The following is a 22,302-nucleotide window of genomic DNA, read 5'->3' as shown; positions in this document are numbered from 1 at the left end:
CCGTGGTTCTAAACCCCCTGAGTACTGAACTCAAAATGCATGTTTTTAATCCTTCACTTTGGTGGGTAAACAAAGGACTGTTTGCCGCCTGTAGGCTCCAACAATAATTAATCAAGCAACGTGTAATGAAAATGGGAAGAAATAGTTCCGTTTTGGGAGCTCTGGTTCTGACAGTGTGCTACCACACTGCTTTCATCAGAACGAAGCAGGTTTGAAGGTGAGTACGTTTAGTCAAATAAATTATTCTCCTAGAGGGATAACATATATTTTTGAATAAATTCACACCATTTATTTATTGCTATTTAATTCTCTCATCACATGAGTATAAAATGTCTATAATGTGTTCCCTCAAGCTGTTTTATTAATGACAGTATAGTGAGGGAAGGTGAATAAGATTGTAAATGTAAACAAATAAGCACTTTTTTCTGGATTTAATAGATAACTGTCGTTCTCATCTCCCTGGGGCTTGTTTATCTAATTTGCTACATGGCCCTTTGGTGGAAGTGGTAGAGACGTCTACTCTGCAGGTGGCTGGTGTCTTTTTTAGTCTTGTACTAAGGAAGCAAACTAATACACCAAGATAGAATAATGTGAGAAGAAAGAGAGACTGGTGTGAATTGGCTTCTGTGGATTTTCCTAGGGTGGAGGACAAGACAGAAAAATAACTTGCACACACGCAGTGATTTTAACACCTCTGTGTCCCTCTGATCCAAGAGTGACGGAGGTGTGATTTGGGATATTAATGGACAAAAAACACACTGATACTCTCCTTGGTCAAAAAAATGAGAAAGGAGAAATGTCTTGTACTGGACATAATTTAAACAGTGGAGAAGATTTGCAGGTTATTTTTCGCCCAACAAGCCCATCACATTGTAATATTTTTCTGTTTAAATGTCACAGCAGCTGTATATATTCATGCAACCTGTCCAATGTTAATTAGAGACCAAATTACTTTTGTTTTTAAATGTGCGCAACATTATATAAATGTAAATTCCTGCAAGACAATGGACATGAAAACATTTCTGATAATACATATTTAAAAAAAGGTCTAAAAATAATGATCTAACTGATAAACTGAGAGAACTAAGAAAAGTAACCTAAAAAACACTGACTGAGCAAGATTAGTCTCTTTGGTGTGTGGAGAGGAGATAAACAGAGCACAACAGAACAGGATCTATCAAATGAGACATTATCTGGTATGTCACGCTAGAGGAAGGACTCACCATCAATACATATTGATTTCAGAACTATATCAGCGAAAGTATTGTTTAACAAAAACAAGAAGGTGATGCAGGGAGCATCATACTGTACCACCTCAGTTCATGTAGAGACACAATACAGGAGAACACAGATGACTATAACACAAAGACTTATGTAAACTAAAAAAACTTAGTTGAGATAATGTATGATCCCTATGCAGATATTTATAAAATAGTGAAAGATGTGCATGTGTATGCAAACGTGTTTGCACAACAGATGCCTGTCACTGCCTCAGACAAAGAAAGCAGTCGGTACATCACCTAAAGCCCCTAAATCAAAAAGAGATAATAGGGCGTGTTTGTGTGCTCTTTTCCTATCATTTCTTCTCCTGCCCCATGGAGGCAATGAGCCTGGATCCCTGTCTCCCAGAGCCATAGTGTGATACCCAACTGTGCGAGCATTTACACAGGGAAAATGTGTTCATGAGAGACTAAAGTCATTTAATTAAAACTCAAGATAAGTACACAGTCGGTCCCCCATCTGCCTCAATAGGCAGAATTAAGCTTCATAAAACATGCCATTGTCTACGGCAAAATTATTATCAACTCTTTGTTTGCGGAGGCCCTCACACGTCCGTACATGTGTGTGTATGTTTCAATACACATCCAGTCATCCTCCTCATCATATATTCAAAAGATGTGCATGTGTATGCAAGCGTGTTTGCACAACAGATGCCTGTGAGAGGCCCCCACGATAAGATGAAGGCGAGACCATTGGGACAGAAGAACCCTGAAAAACGACAGCAAGGAACAAACAGATGAGTGTGGCACGGAGGTGTAGAGAGGAAGGCGATGGGTGGAGGGATGGAGGGATGAGCATGGAAGAAAGACAATCTGGGAAGGTAAATATTTACCTATTCATCTGTCGGAAAGAGACCATGCTACCCATCTGGGCTGCCGTGTACGCGCTGTGTGTGTGTGTGTGTGTGTGTGTGTGTGTGTTCTCTGAAATGATAATGTGTGGCACAGTGGGGCCGCTGCAGCGTAGGAGTCGGACAGTGAAGAGAAAGAGAGAGAGAGACGAGGTGAGGAGGAGAGAGAGATGAAGAGATGTAGATGGGGAGGCAGTGTGCTGTGGGGAGGTTTGTTGTCAAATGTATATAGTTTGGAAAGCTGCTGTCTTGAGGAAACACAACTCCTAAATAAAATCACATTTGCATGAGAGCTGACGGCTCAACTATAGTGTGTGTGTGTGTGTGTGTGTGTGTGTGTGTGTGTGTGTGTGTGTGTGTGTGTGTGTGTGTGTGTGTGAGAGAGAGAGAGAGAGAGAGAGAGAGAGCGCGACAGAGAACAGCAGCTGGGGCTGTGAAATTCTAGGACTGAAGTTTGTCGAAACATATTGTGCGAAATTTATATTAGAATAAATCAATGCTTATGCGAGAATGAACAGTGAAGTTTACTTTTAAGAGACATCTTTCCTGTCCAGTTATTAAGAAAACAAGCTAAACATTCTAAAATTCTTAATTCTAAAATTTATATCAATAACCATCAACCCATCCGTTGTTTTCTTGGGTCGTTTAACTGTCTCCTTAATACTAACAATCTACAGTGCAGTTTTACCAGAAATCCTGACATTTTCCAGAGGGACTGAATGTGAGAACCCAAATGTCCGAGTCACTTTCCACACGCTGTTGTGAAATCTCCCAAAAATATCCACCTGAGAAAACCGCAGGAACATTTCTGAAATATATACAGCAAGCGAGTGGTTTGAATTGATGACGTTTCTAAGACGCAACGGATGGAAATCAAATATCTCAGGATGAAGAAGAGAAGCCATACACGTAGAAGATTTCATCTCAGAAAGACAATGAGATTTGAGGGGTTTTGACAATAGGGGCTGATGTTGGTGCCGATGAGCTGTAAACAAAAACATTTGGTTTACATAGTGGAATTTATACATCATGTCCCCTTTGCACACTCAGCCCAGACGCCACCATTCACCTAAATGTTCCACATGCACAACAATGCTCCTGTTATTGTGAGTGCGTCTGACCAGGACAATCCCCTGCTGCTTAATTCATATGGAAATAAAAAAGACAAACTCGAGGAAATGTCTGGACCAAATTCTCCAGACATTTTAGAGTCCATGTCTGAAAATAGCTTCAGTCGTTTCTAAAACAAAAGCTACTCACCATTCAAACAAGCACTGAAATCACCTTTTTAAATGATCAAAACATTTCCCTCTGTGAGTTATTCGGCAGCAGTGTTTCTTGCAAAGGTTATGGTATATTTCTACAAACTGCTGCCAATGTGTTGACTGTTACTAGGTCACACTTCAAAAAATCATACTCATTTGAACAGTGAAGTTGGCTTCAAAAATCAAAAAACATCTGTACAACAGATATCTTGCAAAATGAACTTGACTCCTAGGAGCCTGTGTTCTAAAAAAAAAATCTGCCATCACATCGAGTCATTTCCCTCAAATGATTCCTTCCCTTCACGCAGCCACACATCCGCGCACTTTTAAAGGTCATGCGTATCTTCGTTTGCAGTGATTGCCTGAGATTAAACCACTTTTGAAGATGCGTTCAAACCCTCAGGAACACAGAGTTGTCACATTCTTAACGCTCATCATCCCCGCTGCTGGAAATACATTTAATGGAAAAATATCAGTGATGTTCAATAAACAGCTGTTATTTACATTTTGTTATCCAGGTCAGTTCACTCCCGGCGTCTCGTCTTGATTCGTTTTAGTGTTGCTTGTTTTTCCACTTAAGCTCGTTCTGATTCACTTCTTTGTTTTGTCCTAGCTCTGAGGCTGCTATACATGTATGCATGTGATATATTATTGTGTAAACTAACTAAATGAAAAACATTGTATGCACATTGTAGTTCATACCTAATAGAAAACAATTCTTTTTCCGAAAGAAGGAACAGGAGGAACCATCGGGAGAGAACAGGGGACACTTGTGAGGAGTGAGAGTAATCACTCAGATACTTAAGTGTTTAACGGTGGCAGCTGGAGGTAATGGCACTGTCATGTAGCAGCTCAATTTACAGGGACAGAGGCAGGGAAAGTGGTCGGCTTGGTTATCACTCACTTTCCTCACCCACTTCCACCATCAGGGATGAAGGAGGGTACTGTCAGGACCGGTTTGAGGAGGTGCCAGGTGACTGGTCAGATAACGGGAGGATTTCAAAGAGATTAAAGCTCAAACAGCCAAACAATGGCTGCCATTTTGGCTCGAATGCAAACCTGAATGACTGTAAATTGACTCGCGACACTGGAATGACAGCTGCCGGGAGCTAAAAAAAACCATTTAACATCTGACAACTGAGTTGGACGGACGTAATGATGACATCTAATTAGGTTTATTTGTTTGTCTGTGTGCATGGATGCTACGGGTGAAAAGTTACAAGAATTTGACTTCTTTGCAGAGACCTTCATGAAACCAAAGTCTACGCTCAGATTGTGAAAATTGTCATGTTGAAATCTTTTGAGAAAATAAGTATTGGTGGTAGTATAGACTTTACAAATGCTGTTTTTAGGCATGTGGCTCACACATAAACAACGCAGTAGAAGATTCTCTGCCGCTGTTTACAATATGGAAATCTTTGCAGCGTTCAGGTGAGGGGTGGTGCAGCCGGCAAACACAAGATTTTAGTTTTTTTTCTCCTGCAGAGATCACGTCTTTGTTTGCAGCACATTGACACCTGCATTGACTCATTTCACGCAAAACTCTTTTGAGTTTTCTGCGTTCACAACATCAAGTTTCATACAGGGAGATATGCGTTTTCTTTTTTTTTTTTCATTTTGCATCTGTCCAGGTTCGAAACGTCATCAACCCAGAAAATTCCTTTGAGTGAATCCTGCGGAGAATCTCCTGCTGTGTTCTCACATCTGCTCCTTCAGACTTTCTCTTCCAGGCATTCACACATACAGCCTCTCAGGAGAATGTCCGGTGGATCTCTGTAGTTCAGTGCATGTCTGACAGCACCTAGAGTTTCATGATCATGAGCACATATGTTCCATGAGTTTCAACTACGGCTTGGATAAATGAAAAACAGCTGAAAGTATGAATTAATGCATCGAGTATGTGAGACAAGCTAGCAGATCCATTCTGGCATTTTGATGTAGAATTACTCAATGATGGAAAGATGCAAAATAAGACAAAGTGATGGCAGTGTGCCTCAGAGTGAAGAGGTGACAGACAAATTATTGGTTAAGAGAAGGAAGGAGACAGGCGATGGCTTCAGCTGGCCTACGAAGAGCTGTCAAACTGTCGGTAAGACTCTCTCAACCTGAATCTTTCGCTCATTCTTGCTTGAAATCCTTGATTTCTCTCAGTCTATCTTCTGGGTTTAGAAAGTGAATGATGGAATTACTTTTAAAACCCCACACATGCAAAAACGTGCGAGCAGGCGCTGCTACGTTACATGAGGATTCTTGAGTTAAGAACAGTCTCAGATGCTTTGTGATCTCTGTATTTTCATTCTGGGACAACGCTAGAGGAGCTTTGCAGGATTCACAGATCAAAAAGACTCCCTTTGTATCTCACACTGTCTGTGATGCCGCCCCTCAGTTGAGCTGCTGACTGAAACAGGCGATATTAGTTCAAATCTCCTTAAGAAGCCTCTTTAAAAGACACTTTTTTTCTGATTAGCCAAACATTCAAAATTGCACTGAGGAAATTAAAAATCCATCCACACATTTCCATATATTTTAATTTAAAATGACAAATGAATCAAAATAGGAAGAGTGAAATATCACATTAGAATGACACCTGAAATTTTGCTCAGGTGGCTCCCATTTCCCTTTATAGTTTTTGTAATGCTTCTGGACCTGCATCAGAGTCAACTGACATGATTTGGAAAGGCACACGACTTCCAAATAAGGTCAACCAGCTGACTACGCACATCAGAGCAAAACCAAAGCCATGAGGTTAAAGGAACTGACTACAGAGATCAGACAGGATTGTGTTGAGGTGCAGATCTGCAGAAGGCTACAAAAATATTTCTGCTGTGTTTACGGTTCCTAAGAGCCACAGGCTACAACATAACAAACGTGAAAATGCACTGAAGGGTTCTGAATAGAACCTTAACATGTTGTTAAGTGAATAGCAAGTCATTCGTCTGGAAAACTGAGATGCAAAATAACCTCTGTCTTTCAGTGGAGCAGGTCATTTGTAAAGATGGAGATGGCTGCTCCAGAATGAATGGAGAGCCAAGTAAATAATGATCCCACTGGAGTCATCAGTAAACTTTATCATTTAATGAAACTGCTCGAACACACCGGAGCAGAACTGCAGTTCAATTTAACACACACAGTAACACACGCACACGCACACAGACACACACGTACTTCATTAGCCTTGGAGAAGGGTAAGGAGAACACACACATACGCATTTCATTAGTCTGAGGGAGGAGTAATAAGAGCACCGACACGCAAAACCATCCACTCTCATACACACACGCGCAAAGGCGTGACACTCGTGACTGTCTAGCCAGGCGTTAAATGGACCGTCTCTTTACATTTTATTTCAATTTAATCCAACCTTCATTGATATACCCAAAGCATATGATTCATCATTCCATCCTGATACGCTGACTTGACCTGCACTCGCACTATGGATAACATCAAAAGCCTCTGAATCAAATGCGTGGTGGGAATTCTGTAAGTCTAAGCATTCTCTCTATGGAGCTTCTTACTCACCACTAGAAGCTACAAAAATGGTTAACAACATGCTGAAACAAGTCTCTTTTTGAACAGAGGGAGATGGAAGGTCTAAAAAGATCAAACCATAAATGATGTGTCTTCTAGGATCACAATAGTACAGGGTCTGCTGTACACCTGCCTGTTTGGATGGTGCAGACTGAAATTAGAAAATTTGCTGTCATCCTACCTGGTTTATCTGCAGTGAAGCTGTTCAACCTTTCTCGCACCTATATTATAGTGAATGTGTTTAATTTCATGCTTCACATTATTCACTTGTATTAAATGTATCACTTTCCCAAATCACACCAAATTTGACATTGCACTATCCAGATATGCGTCCCACATACAGACAGACATTTGGAATTAGAAGTTAGGTGAAAATGGGCTATTTATTAATCTCTGTTTGCAGGCCAGCTTACATGAAGAAACTGCTTCTCCAGCTGATAGAGGAATTGCATTTGTTTACAGGTTAGCAGGGCACCAATTCAAGTGTGGCCAATCTGAGCCACGCAGACACATATTATCAGTCTACTCACAGTTAGGCCTAGTGAATTAAATCAAAAGCATGAAACTTTGAGAGCGGTAGCAACGGAAAACAGGGGGTGAACACTCCTGAGAAACACTTGATTGATGCTGAAGTTGGTTGTTCTCTCTTAGACAAGTAATTAACTGACTAATTGCTTTTAACTAACTAATGATTTTATGAATCATTAAGCATCATATGGGCTTTTCTTGAGAGTGAGGAGGAAGCTGTCAGGGAAAAACTAGTTAATTCCTCTTTTAATGTGTGATTTCCAGAAAAACTAGCAGCCTTCTCATTCCCACCTCTTTGAAGGCCTTTTTAACTGTCAACAATATTCCTTGAAAGATTATGTGCAAACACACCTATTAAAAGCAACAACATTTCTTCTCACAGTCTAACTGCCTCGGGTTACGTAGCTTCATATAATACCTGAAAGAGTGCATAACCTGAAAAGGTTCCCGGTAAGAGTGTGTCCCTTAGGGTTTAATAGCTCAACACTGCTAAACATTACTTAACCTTCAAGCTTAATATTTAGGCGGCAAGTTTCCCTCCCTGTGGACTGTTTACAGTTAACAGGAGTTTAAAAACGCACACACAAACACTTCAGTGGTAACACAGCAGAGCTCGCTGCCAGGGAAAACCCACTGGAGGCTGAAATAACTGTAGCATGATGGCAAATTCAAAAAACTCTTCCTCGCTTTCTCAAACACACACACACACGCACAGGCTAAACTAATCCCATGCAAACATATTATACTCCATCAACTGTGAGTGAAACTGTGTGGTAGAGAATAATCTCTCAAAGGCGGTTGAGTCAAAGGGAAATACGATATGAGGGAGGGAGGGAAAGAGAAAGAGAGGGAGATAGAGACCAAAAGGTGAGTCAGACAGGGACTGTGCTGATAGATGGGCCCGAGTATCAGTTGACCTTGTGTGTTTGCTTATGTGTGATCACTGGGAGGGTGCGAGCACATGCAAAGTTAGCACTTCGCTGCCTTGTTACTTTACGTTCCATTATGTTTGGGCAGAGGTTGTTTACATGTTCACATTGAACTGTCACGCTACGTAACATGCAGTGACGCGTCCCTGTGAAAATGCAGGTGTTAGCAGTCTGAGACTATGCTCACTGTGTGTGTGAGAGGTTGTTTTCAGATGAGAAATATTTATTCTGTATGGGGCCAAATTGAATTTATGATTCATAAATAATAATAACAAAAGAACCTTGACATGAGGTTGTGTAACAGCATGTTTAAACTCAAAGGCAGAACAGTCTTACCCAACAACATGAGAACGAACAGGCTGTCCTGATCTCAGTTTGTACTCGGCGTATATTGTCTAGTGGGAAACGACTCAGTGTGCTTTCCCATACTAGTGTACACATACGATTAGTTTGAGGTGATTATGAGAAAGCAAATACCTTGAAATCTTTTATTCAAATAAAGACAACGTATTATTGAGGAAAGTGTTGTAACTCAAACACTACCTCAGTCTTTCAGGAAAACAGATAAGATTGAGGCTCATGAGTCAAGCCCACAGTAAAGTAGCCACTGATTAAAACGACCTTATTATAAACTACAGTTGGTTAGTTAAGGAGATTATTAACATTGACTCATCACTTCTGTGATGTCTCACAAATGTTGTCTAAAACTTGTTATGAAATAAACTGATCACGGATAATAAAGATGGGTCAAGATCATTAGAGTACAGGGTTCATACACATTTTGACCAATGGATTTCCATGACTTTTCCATGACTTTTCCATGACTTTAAACCAAATTTCCATGACCGAACATTGCGTGAAATCTCGGTGTATACGCAAAAGTGACAAAATGTAGTATTCAAACTAACAATGAGAATTCCAAGGCATACAGCACACCTTAAATGACACAAACCAAAGTATGCCTGCTTATATTTTGAGCATATTTCTTTAAAAATGTATGAATTATTTAAAACTCAGCGTAAATGAACTAGGGATGGGCATTCGATTAAATTGTCTTAATCGATCGTCGGAAGAATTAACGATCGATTTTTCGATTAATCATTCATATTTTTATATTAAAATTCACTATTTATAGCCTATATTAAAATACAGTGAAAATAGAAAAAACAGCGTGTTTCCTCATTGAGATCTTTATTACAAGATTAACAACTCTTGTGGCAGTTAAACAGGATCCGTTCAATGTTACACTTGTAAATAAGCGCTGCTGTCCTCCTAAGCCACGCTGAGAGAGCAGCTAGCCGCTGAGAGCTAGCTCGATCTGACGGCTCTCGACCTCTCAGTCCGGTCGTTGTAACGCCCTCACTCCCGGAACCCCTCACCCAGACCCGGGTCTGTCCGGGTTACCCTCCGCGTGGACTGAGGGTCCGTGTGCGGACATGAAGCCGAGCAGCAGAGGCATAGCTCCGGGCTGCTTCCTCCAGCTGCTAACAGACACGCTGTGCTGCGTTCAGGGCAACTCGGATATTCCGACCTCCTGCCACATAGCGAACATGCAATAGTTTATCGATGAAAACATGTCATCAATGAAATTCTTAATGATCAATTAATCAATAGTCGAGTATTTATGCCCATCCCTAAAACGAACGACATGAAAATAAGAATATAACAAATTTCCATGACTTTTCCAAAACTTTTGGGAAATTATTTTTTTCCATGACTTTTCCAGGCCTGGAAAAACACATTTTAAAATTCCATGACTTTTCCAGGTTTTCCATGACCGTACGAACCCTGAGAGTAATGTAATTCAAAGGAAACAGAACACCTTGTGCTTTCTGAATTGTTCTGACAAGCCTTGCATGAAGGTCGAGCTGTTTTGTCATCTGCTCTTTGTAAACACAGCGTTTCACTTCTGCTTGGACATGTTGTACAGATTCAGACACACTAACCTAATGCTCCTGCGAATGTATCTGTGATCTTTTCTCTCTATACTATTGGCAGGAAGGATCTCACTGTGGTCTGAGAGGCCGAATGATAAATTAACACAACTTAATGAAGGAAAACCTAACTCCTGTAATTATCACAAAGCTGTGCTTGTCCTGGTCTGGCTTGTGGGGAGGAAATAAGGAATAATCCGGAGGAAGTATCAATAAGTCAAGGATGTGTTTGAAACTGCCAGGAGTCATTACCCACAAAGTGCTTCTCTCTGTCTACAGTGCATGCACACAGACACCGACACGCTCTCGCACACACACCTCAGTTTCAGCTTGTTGTGAAGTCAATGAGTAATTTTCTGCTTCTTTCCTGTTGTTTAAACGGAGCCAGTTCACAGCACTAGACTCACTGACACACACAGACAGGTATGTGGGCAGGAAAGCCCCCCCACCCTCTATCTCTCCTTCCTGGATTAAATCACCTCTACACAGAGACCTAGTCAACATAAACAAACAGCATAAACAATAAAAGCAGATCCCCATATGTATGTGTGATATTCCTATAAATCAATGGTCGGAAATTATACATTATATATGTAACGGTAGATAAATATGTGGGGCTGATTGATAGGTAGGTAGATAGGTAAGAAGGTAGATAGGTACGTAGGTAAGTAATTCTATAGGAAGGTAGGTAGGTAGGTAAGTAGATACGTTTCTGGATGTATATTTTCAATGCGAGAAGGCTGTACTGTGGGTGACCATGTTGGCTGCAGCCTCCCAAGGATACAGTGGGTAAGTAGCAGTCCGTAGATAGGCAAGTAATAGCAGTTAGATAGGTAGGTGGGTAGGTTTCTGAATAAATATATGTCAGTAAATATGGTGGCCTCAAGTTTAACAAAATTTACATCAGTGGTAGCATAACTGGATTCAAGCTTATCCACAAGCTCAGACGTCCACATCTGCTTGGTTCGTGGTTCAAAACGTGAATGAGAAAACCTGTGTACATGAATGCAGCTTCTGAATGGTGAGTTTCTAACATAGAAGCGTGTTTGTGCATGAGTTGTTACCGTGCCTGCGATGACTAAAAACATGTTGTTGTACATGTCCTCCCATTGTATCTATGTGGTTGAGTAAAGGCCTTCAATAAAAGACTGAGTGTCAAAACGCACAGGAAGACCTTCACTGCTTCATTGACTTAACTCGCTGAATCATCAGCTGCAGAGAAAGGAGAAGCAAAAGGAGGGTGGAAATGTTGACAGGTCGCGCCAGTGAGGCAGGTTATCGCGGTAAACCTGTCTTGCTTACTGCTCTTTTCCCGCCTCTCTTCCTTTTCTCGCTCGTCTTTACCCCCTCTCCAAAACACCCACGCGCACACACATACACACAAACACCTGCCTTCAGGGAACTACCGCCCCACCTCCTATTCCGGTGAAACATTAGCCCGATACCTTAAACCTCGAAGTGTGCGTGAGCTAATGAAGGTATGTCTTCAGCGGCAGACAGAGCGAAACACTGACTCCACACTGTGTAGTCACGCCACTGATGCATGATGTGTCCTGCTGTAACCCAGGGAGGTTTGTTATAACCCATGTCACTCCACGTGACTATTTGAGATGACTAACACACACACACACACACACACACACACACACACACACACACACACACACACACACACACACACACACACACACACACACACACACACACACACACACACACACACACACACACACACACACACACACACACACACACACACACACACACACACACACACACACAGTCCCGGGGCCATGCTGTTTGGAGAGAAACCGTCGTTACACTCACAAGAGTCTGAGACAGACAGAGAGCTTATCATTAGAGCACTATATCAACAGTCACAGCGTCACTCTGCCGCCACTGCACCACACTACCGACACTTTACGGTGCCTTGAATACTGAGGGAGCTTTAGCAATCAAGTCATACCTGTAGTAAGATAAAATTAAAAAACATTTTCCATTGTTACTTTATCAGGATCAAGTCTCTGTGAACACTGAACACGAGTTGAGTTCATTTTTTAGAGATCAATCAAAGGAAGCTATAATAAGGTTACAATTACTTTGATAAAAGTCATTGCACACTGACAGGCTGCAAATATGAAGTTATGCTAAATCAAGCATGTGTATGGTTTTCATGGTTATAACAGAATGATAACCGTTGAGTAATGCGACCTGAATATAATTATAATTCATTTAATGAAACTTACCATGCTCCTTCATTATCTTTGATTGTGGAAAACACATACACTGGATAAATTATAGTGTTTTCTACTTTATCTTATTGCTAGGTGCGTGTACATAAATCCTAATGCAGCTGAAAACCAAGTCACTAGTCACATCCTGTTTAAACAGCACATCAGGGAAATTGATTAAAGCATTTGGAATGTTGGCAGTGACATGTAATAACAACCACAAGGTCGAGAGCCACATGTGACCCCTGTGATTTGTGAATGTAAGGTACGAATATCAGCTCAATCAATCACCAGCGGGATTGGACCAGCTGTATATTGAAAAACATGCAAAGTGAACACATTTTATTTTTTCTTTGTACATAACAGTTGATGTTACCACCCGAAGACCCCCCGGAGACTCTGCTGCCTTTTGTGTTTACGAGTTGATGAATTCAAGAGAAAATTCATCCTTGGGCAAAGAGAAAAGAGACAGTATTCACATCACAGCTCTTTCTTTCACGTTTGTCTGTGGCAATTAAGACAATATGAAACAAATTGTCATATAATGGAGGATTTTGAAATGAAAACCAGGTGCAGCTGTGAGAATGTTTTTGTTTGCTAAACAACAGGGTGAAATTCTAAAAGAGGACAGGAAAAAAGATTGATGAGGATAGAAGGTGTGTTATAGGTCGAAGTGATTTCATACAAAGCAGCATGCGAGGGGAAAACAAACCGTGAAAGCATATCAGAATATTTAATTTTAATATCTTAATGGCTTAATCCAGAGACGCACTGGTACATAGGATAAAATGGTAGCCATATGCTCAGATGGAGATTAACTTTGGAGTCCGAGGTTAACACAGGTCAGGTTGTAGGTCAAGGGTCACTGTATCAGTCAGCTGATGGGATCACACATATTAATCACCTGTTGACCTTTGAAATCCTCATTCCTGTGGGACCGCGACTGTAAACATGTGAAAACTTCAATACGATGAATACTTTGCTGAACACTTTCCTTCTTTTTTCTTTTAATAATATGGAAATTGGAATAAAAATAAGCATACACACAGCTCGGATGAAAGTGAGGGTGTCTCCTACAGAGGAAGACCTCTATGGCCTGTGATTGAAAGAATTTTCAGAGGTCAGGAACATATAACCTCCAGAGAAACCGACGCACCACCCTGAGGGAAACCACAGAGGGTCTCAGGCCCGCTCAGCGCCCGGCCCTCCCCCATCATCTACCCCTCTCTGGTAACACGAAGGCTTACTCCCCCTCCTCCGCTTTTATGAACCCTTAAGTTCAGCATTAATATTGCCAGAATCTGCTCCTCCACACGCGCGCTCACACATACACACACGCACAATCCCCAACCCACAGACGCAGAACCATTCTTTTCCAGGCGTTTCATCTTTGGCCCCTGTGGTTCAAACACAGTTAATCCTATAGAGTAGTTGTGGGGAAATCAGCTCTTATATTACGGCAAACTATGAAACAACTGTGGAAAATCCTCTGACCACATTCGCTCGCTCTGTAACAGCCTTATTCCACCATAACAGGATTTCCTCCATACATCATTACATAAAGACTGTACTTCATTATGTGATTTTAATTGATAGAAGCTGGGAGAAAAGAGTGACAAAAATATGGTCTGTGTTGGCAGACGAGGACAAATTAACCATTTTATTGAAATAATTATGTGAGAATTATGCACGGCATGAAACAATCAGTTATAACAAGTTTGAGAAATTAGTTATTATGTAATTCAAAGGAAAGTATATTTAATGCAGCTTTTCTCTGTGGATATGGACGATTTCAGTGGAAAAGCTCTGTATCAAAGGCTCAAGTGTGAAATTAGGCGAACATATTTAAGAGAACAATCAAATCAGATTTTTATTTAAACTGACAAAAACCTGGAAGAATTAAAAAATATATAGCAACAATTACACATACAATATGCAACTTTGGCCACAGGGGGCTCTCAATCAAATCAATAATAAAATTCCTGGTAGGATGACCTCGGGAAGCAGCGAGGGATCATGGGAGTTGTTGTCTTCACCCATCATCGCCAACGAAAATCTACCTGACACGATCATTCATTGCAAGCAGCAATGTATAATCGTGATCCTTTGAGGGTCACTAATAAAAACAGTGGCTAACATGCTAACAGGCTAGCAGTGTGTCCCTTCATCAACGAGTATGAGGAGAGTAAAAGGCGACAGAATCAACCGTTCTGTCACTTTGAATAATACTGTTGATTTCTTTAGGTTTGAACATTGTTCGAAAGATTTTAGATAACGTACAAAAGTCAACAAAATATACAACCATAACCTAGGTCTAGTAGATTTAAAAATAATTGCTGCAAATTACATCTTCAAGGATGCTGAATGAAAAAAATATACATTCCTCACTCAGAGTCAATAACGTTGACCTACGTTGAATTTAATCATAGCAAGAGTGTTTTGTGCGTCAGTGGGGTTTCATTGTTCTCCGGCTCGTCCAAGGAAGAAAAAAATAAAGCTGTCTTTCATAATGACTACAACCGTAAGAAACACAGAATTGATTTTCCTCTACCAGTCTGCCTACACATGCTTCAATAAGGGTCAGCGAAGCCCTGATTTACCATTAGATTTGATAAGTGTGAATGAGCTTTCAGTGACAGGAGATTTGGGCAGTCAACCATCAAGAGACCTTTGAACTTAATACGTGTTTAACTGTGGAACAAATCAAATTGTTCGAAAGAGCTGTTGTATGTTCATGAGTGTGAGAAATTACTTTTTCCCCCCTTCTCTCCCCAGAGTGCAGTGTTTGGTTTGTTTCTGGTGAAATTGCAAATATATACTTAATTAGTGCGACTTAGATTTGTATTGCACTGCAGGAGAATTGCAGTATTGTGCTAGAAATGCTAGGGGAATTTTTTTTAAACAGCAATCTCTTCCAGTTGTTTAGACTGGACATTTAAAGCTTTGATTTTCGTGAACATAACACTTACTGCTTCATGATTGTTACCTTTCAACCAAAACAACTATTTTATCTCAGGTAGACTACAGTGGAAGGCTCTGTCCATACTAATACATTTCCCTCCTTTTTGAGGCCCTAAACCCAAGAACTGGCTGCATTTTAGTTTAAAATCTCTGAAACTCTGCTGCAGCTGTGGTTGAGGTTTAACGCTCTTACCAGGAGCTTTTAGTTTTTGTTCATTTTGGCGCCTCCGTGGACAATAGCGCTAGTGTTTCCACTCTCACCTGTCGATAAACCTTGGCCCAGAGAGTATGTGCATTTGTTTTGAAGGTAGTGAAAGAAAGACACGTGCAGCGAGTTCACAAACCAAGAAAACACTGCAACACCGCAGCTCTCTTAAGATTGTTTTTACTGTAATGATATAACAAGAAACAAGGACTGCATCAATTTACATCCTCTTGTCAGACCACTGTCTCTCTCTGGGTGTTGATGACGCTTTTAAATCGTGACACGTGCAAAAATGAAAAAACAAACACAAAACAAATATCTCCCGATAGAAAAGCGGTGAGACACACGTGAAGAAGACACCGACGAAGATGTCATGAGAGTTGGTTGTGATAAAAGCCGACGTGGGTGTCGAGGTGCTGTGTCGAGGTGACTGAGTTTATATGTCACTTCCTGCCTGTGTCTGCTGCACCCGGCTTCTTCACCTCTCGCCTGAATAATGATGAGGAATTGATGCTGTTGTGAACGCTTCTGAGAAGAGGACCTCCAGCTGCGTTGTGCATGTGTGAAAGGTAAACTCTGGGTGCACTCTAAAGCCAATTCCCTGGATTTTACCAGTAGGTCTGAAAACGACTTGAGAGATGATTCCTGGGCGTACGTACCAAAGCGTGAGAAGGGAGAGGGGGTGCAAAGACAAAAATACTCAACATATTCACATAAAATAAAAGATACATAGAATTTGAATCCATTTTTCAGTAAAAACAATCTTCTAACAATATTAGAACTGATTCAACAAAAACCCATAAATATTAAATACACTTATACAGGTAGCCTGAATTATCCCCAATACTGAGGACTCACCTACTGAGGACCAGCAGGAACTAATGGTTCACTCTTTTGCTTTTGAGAAGGCATTTTAAATTTCACGAGCATTCTTTGAAGGGTAATGCTGCCAAGAGTCACCTATAATTTCTTATCTTGTCCAGAACTTTACAAAAAATATATTTTCCACATCAAGCTGACTTGTTAATTTCCTATACTTTCAAAGATAATTACGGGGCTTCTACGTCTATTTCTTGACAAGGTGACTTTACTCACTCAACAGTGGTGGTGTCAGTTTGCACAGAGATGCAAAGACGAACAGACAAAGAAACATTGAAACCAATTATCTGTCTGCAGAAAACAAAATCTAAGTTCAGAGTGTGGGGTTCAAGATCGTCAGCAGAGAGGGATGTCAAGGAGGGGGGTCCGATGTGTGTTTGCTTTTCTGTGTGCTGGTTTTCTCTGATAAGGGAGGGCAGAGGTGTTTGACCTCTCGTGACCTCTTCGGTGCTGGTGGCATTAAGTGGTTCGGATCGAGAAATACATTTGTCTCCTGCTGTGTGTGTCAGTCAGATAAGCCCTGACCTCACACATACCTACCAAGGTTCCTGCCTGTCTCAACAATTCAGGTGAACTTTATGTGGCTACATGAAAGACCAACATTGATAGTCACCTGCGTGGCTGACTCACTACCGCACAATGACAGCGCTTCATTTTGCACTTTGAGTTATTCAGGATTTCATGAAAGCATCAGTTTGAAATGCCGCGGCTTAGTAATTACTTTATGACTCTTACACCTACACACAAACCACACACAGAGCATGTTGGGAGGCTTTTTGGAATAGAACAAGAAAAAGAAAAGAAAAACATTTGACTTAAAAATAATAGTTTGAAGTTCTACAAAAAAGACGAAGATGTAGTTCAGGAGGTGTACAAATAACTGAACGTATGTAAAATGCTTCGATAATAGTAATAATAATAATTAGTATGTATATCTGCTTTGAGGGAAGCAATGAAACAATCCTTATAGTTTTGAATTGATATTTAGTTATTTCAAATTAAGTTAACTTATGATATCACGTGTTATGTTGTTCCTCCATAAGCTGTTAAGTCTTACAAGGTCCAATTAAAAGGTCGGGGTCTAAGTGTCTTGTTAAGAAATAATCAAAGGGTAATTGTAGAGGAAGTTGGAAAAAATACTAATTGACCTCTAAAGGCTACTATAGTCACACACACACACGCACGCACGCACGCGCGCACACACACGCACGCACACGCACACACACACGCACACGCACACGCACACACACACGCCAAGTCTCTTACTCTGTCTTTATCTCTCTTCTCATCTGGAAGATAAACATCTCATGACATAGCTGCTTTAAAAAGGTCCCTCAACAAAAAGAAGACAGTTTGTTTACATTTCACAGATAGACACTACAGCACAGCCCGACTCATACCCGCACCCAGCCAAGCTCACTCATACACTGGTTGTGTTTTTTGGCTTGTCCGAAGCCCTGGACTCGCTCCCAGACTTCAAACTACGCCCCGGCCATGAGTGCAGCAGCCAAATGGATGAGGCCACTGGATGTGTACTGGTATTGATTTCACACAACTAGCATCACACATGTGTGTGTTTAAGTAACAGAAGCCAGAAACGGAGTAATGCACATACGCACAAACACCCACAACACACAAAAGGGTAGCCAGACAGTTATGTAAACAAGATCTTATGACATGATACCCTGCGTGTGGCAAGCTTGTGTATGTGTATGGGTCTGTGCATGTGAGTGTGTGTGTGCTTGAGTCTCCCATGACCATTTACCACAGTGCGTTAAGATTTTTGCCGGACCAGTGTCATTGAGTTTAAATTTCAATTGAACACTAAAAAAACAACTGGAGACATGGAGATAGACCTCTACTCCACACTGAACAATGAGTGTACGTACGCACACACGCACGCACACACACACACACGCACACACACACACACACACACAGCAGAGAGATAAGCATCTGAGTCTATGTTAAAGCAAACACTGCAGCATCACTCCTCAACCCAAGGCCCCTTCAGAGGGAACTTAAAAGGGAGGATTTGAAGAAATGGTGAAGCCTCAACTGTAGAAGACTAAAAAAGACCACACACTGTGCCCAGTCAGAAGTTTCCAATGGCAAATATATATATATATCTTGATGTCCCAGTGACAATGATTGCAGATATCATTTAAAGGGTGAGGCTCATGGGACTGTAGCCTGCCTGATGTGGTTGAAAGATCTAAAGTGGCCCATGACTGAAAAGTGGGTAATTTAAAATGAATGGTTAAAGAAAAAACAGGAATACTCAAAACATAAAAAAATGCCTAATTCTGGAAGAATGTGCTGTGCTGTGGACAGATACCAGAACTTATTAGTAAATTGTGTCCGCTCTGAGAACACAGAAGTAAAATTAAGCTTTTAAGGAGAAGAACATTTATCTATAGGCACCCGTGAAGGAATGAGAAGAAAACTTTGGCTCATTCTGAAGTGGCCTACTATGAATCCCAATCTTAATCCAATTGAAACTGTATGGAAAAAGCTGACAGTAAAATTGGAAAAGAGCCGACGACGCAACGGTAGCACCTGAACTTCCAGTAGGAAAAGTGTACGGTGCATTAAGAGCTTCAGTGGCTGGTGCTTAGATTGGGTTTCTAAACAAAGAGAGAGAGGTGGTGTGATAGAATGACGGACGTGTTAAGCGTTAACTTAGTCTTAGACCTGAAATAAGTCGAAGATAGTTTTAGTCATATTTAGTCAACTTCCCTCTTTTTAGTTTTGGTTCAATTTCCATTCAATTGGTTAGATGGTAACCTGATACATTTTTTAATCAATAGAAAAATATTTGGTCTTATTTTTAGGTAAGACCAATAATGTGCATTTTATTTGTTTGTCCAGAAATCAAAGCACAGACGGACAGAAAGAGATTTTTCAACGTATTAGAAGGAAAAAGCTGACCCATGTAAAGCAGTTGCACAAAATCAATTGATTGCTGGAGAACATGCATCTCATCTGCTTAGAGTAAACCAAGTTAACAGAATTACATTAATCTGCACCATCTAAAGACATGTATGTACACATGGGAACCAAACCAACATAACTCTTTAGAGAAAAGTCTTCCCATGTTCAGCTGCATTGTAAAGTACACGTTCATGATCATCTGGATCAGGCTGGAAGAGAATCTATCATGTAATAGATTTCATTTCATAAAAATAAGAGGTTATCATGTGGAAAAAGCAATAACATGCTTAAATATACTGTACCATCGCATACATAAACATCTTTCTGATCAATCATATAATAATATGTTAGGCAGAAATGTGACCCAAACCCATTTTCATTGGAATCCCTTCATTGCGCATTATCGTAGAATCAATTCTATATTTATCCACAATCTCCGACGTGCACTGCCATAAGTAATCATACTCAAATTCGATGACAGATTATCTTTCATAAAGTAAAAGATTACGATTGCATCATTTCTCCTATTTTGCAAGGGTTCGGAGGTCAAATCCATCCATTATGTGCATGTTTTAGATTCGTGGATTTTATGGAGGGGGGGGTATATTTAATCCATGTCAGGACTGCACATGTTTAGCTTTAAATCCATGTATGTTGGTCACTGTGCATAGTTTGAGGAAAACAGATTAATCATGAAGAGATTCTTTGCTCAGAACGCTATGACTTGTCTGTACCTTTACATGGAAAAGAGTCGTTGGCTGCTACACTGATGTTTTAAATTTCAACTGTCATATTTGAGTTGCAAATGTTTAAATGTCTGACTAATGTCATGTTAACAAAAATTCTGCCTCAGAAGTCGGGCAACATCCAACTTAAAGCAGTCAATATGAGGAGCTTCAGCACAAATATTATCAAATAGACAGGATACATACACAGTGACTCCAGAAAGTATTCACATCCTTCACTTTTTGCACTTCATCATGAAAGATTGGATTGTAAATGGATAAAAATTGCCCTTTAGCTCATCGGTCTACACTCAGTGAGCCATAAAACACAAATACAAATGTTTTGTTTGTATTTCCCTCTTTCGCAGAAGCATTTAGATTCTGAATCCAGACAGTTTGGCAGCCGTTACAGCTCTGAGTCTCCTCTACAAGCTTTGCTCACCTTTGGGCAGTTTATCCCATTCTTCTTGGCAGATCCCCTCAGGCTCGGTCGAAATGGATCTGGAGTGTCTGTGAACTGCCAACTGAAATATTGCCAAATAGGCTGCTATTGCTTCACGTTAACACCAAATCCTCTGCCTCATAGGTCTAGTCTCCTCTCATCATTATAACATAGTCTACTACTATGTGCTGTGACTCTGCTACTGCACCGAGCAGACAGACTATTGTTTACTACTATTTTACAAATTTGAGATTTTTTTAATTTGAGAAATGCGGGCATCACTGCAGACAAAAATTAACAAAACAGGTTTTTTGTCTTGAAAAGAATAAAATATACTGTGGGGTTGTTGGACAAGGGATGTAATCAGAGTTTGCTTCAACACCATGTAACACCGATTATACAGACTACTACAACAATGCACCCACGGCATGACATCTCAACTGACAACCTCTGGCTTACTGTAGTTTCATTTAGAACTTAAAGTATTCTAGTCTCCAGAGTATTTTCCATTTCAAATGAGTAAAACCTTATTCCGCTGTAGAGCCGAGCACAGCTTATCGATCCGCTCAGCCCCTTCCTTACCCATTCTCCCTGTCTCGCTCTTTATTCTACTGAGCGGGGAAGTTAGAGCCAATCACAAGTGGTTGAGCCACATGTGGAGACGCATACTAATGGCAGGTGTGAACAGACATACTCACATACAATAATTACTGAGGGCACTTTTCTCCTGGGAACTGTCCAAGCTTTAGAAATGTCTACCGAAAGTTGCATGGACTTTGTGCTTTAGTTTTAGTCCTGACAGCAGTTTGGTAAGTTGCACTTGTAGAAGGAGTAAGATGTGGGACCTTATTGAAAAACTAGTAGGTGAATTTCTAACCTATATATAATCAATTCAGTTTTCCATATGTGTACTCCATTCAAGTGCATCGAAAGGACAATGAAAGCAAACACATAGTATACGACCACAGTTTACAGTGCTACACAGCAAGGGGTCTGAATACTTTTGTCTCTGTGAGGTTTCAGTTTTTTCTAATAAATTTGCTAAAGGTTTCCCCTAAAATATTTATAATTTATTATTATAGGCTGGGTGTGTGTTAATGGGCAAACAGGGCAATTTTATCCATTTAAAATCACTGTACAATTCAAATAGGGAAGGAGTGGAGCCCAAGTCGATCTTGTACAACCACTTTTTGTAAAACATGATGTAAAAACATAATGAGTCAGTGGGAGAGACTCAAAACCTTTAACTAATGAGCGTATAATGAGGGTGGTGTCGTGTCCTCGTGACACTAACATGCAACAGACTCCCGATTCCACGATGAGACCATATCCAGCCTTACCTTTCTTTGAGGAAGTCCACTACTCTTTTGAAGTCGTCGACGCAATACTCCCTCTTCATGTCCATCAGTACGCTGTCTGAGGCCGACTGCACGGGAATATGAAGGAAGGCATAGACACGCGGATGATTCAATATCTTAGCCATCTCCTAATGAGACACAGAAGAGAGGGAGAGATGGAGAAAAAGGGTTAGAATTTCTCATATAGAGACAGAAATTATATATATCAATTTATACATATGTTTAATCGAGAGTTACATATGTCACCATGAGTC

At 40.6% G+C, this 22,302-nt stretch overlaps 1 protein-coding gene across 1 annotated transcript in view; it reads right to left on the bottom strand.

Annotated features, from left to right (window-relative positions):
* The window catches only part of cdkal1 (CDK5 regulatory subunit associated protein 1-like 1), a 247,851-nt gene that overhangs the window by 76,276 nt on the left and 149,273 nt on the right, over positions 1-22,302 (bottom strand). Inside the window, exon 10 of the mRNA XM_061080642.1 lies at positions 22,031-22,176. Within this exon, the coding sequence (XP_060936625.1) occupies positions 22,031-22,176 (146 nt within the window). The remainder of the gene's footprint in view (positions 1-22,030; positions 22,177-22,302) is intronic.

Source organism: Limanda limanda, chromosome 11 (genome assembly GCF_963576545.1).
Source record: "Limanda limanda chromosome 11, fLimLim1.1, whole genome shotgun sequence".
Lineage (NCBI taxonomy): Eukaryota > Metazoa > Chordata > Actinopteri > Pleuronectiformes > Pleuronectidae > Limanda > Limanda limanda.
This window is presented reverse-complemented; position numbering and strand designations above follow the sequence as displayed.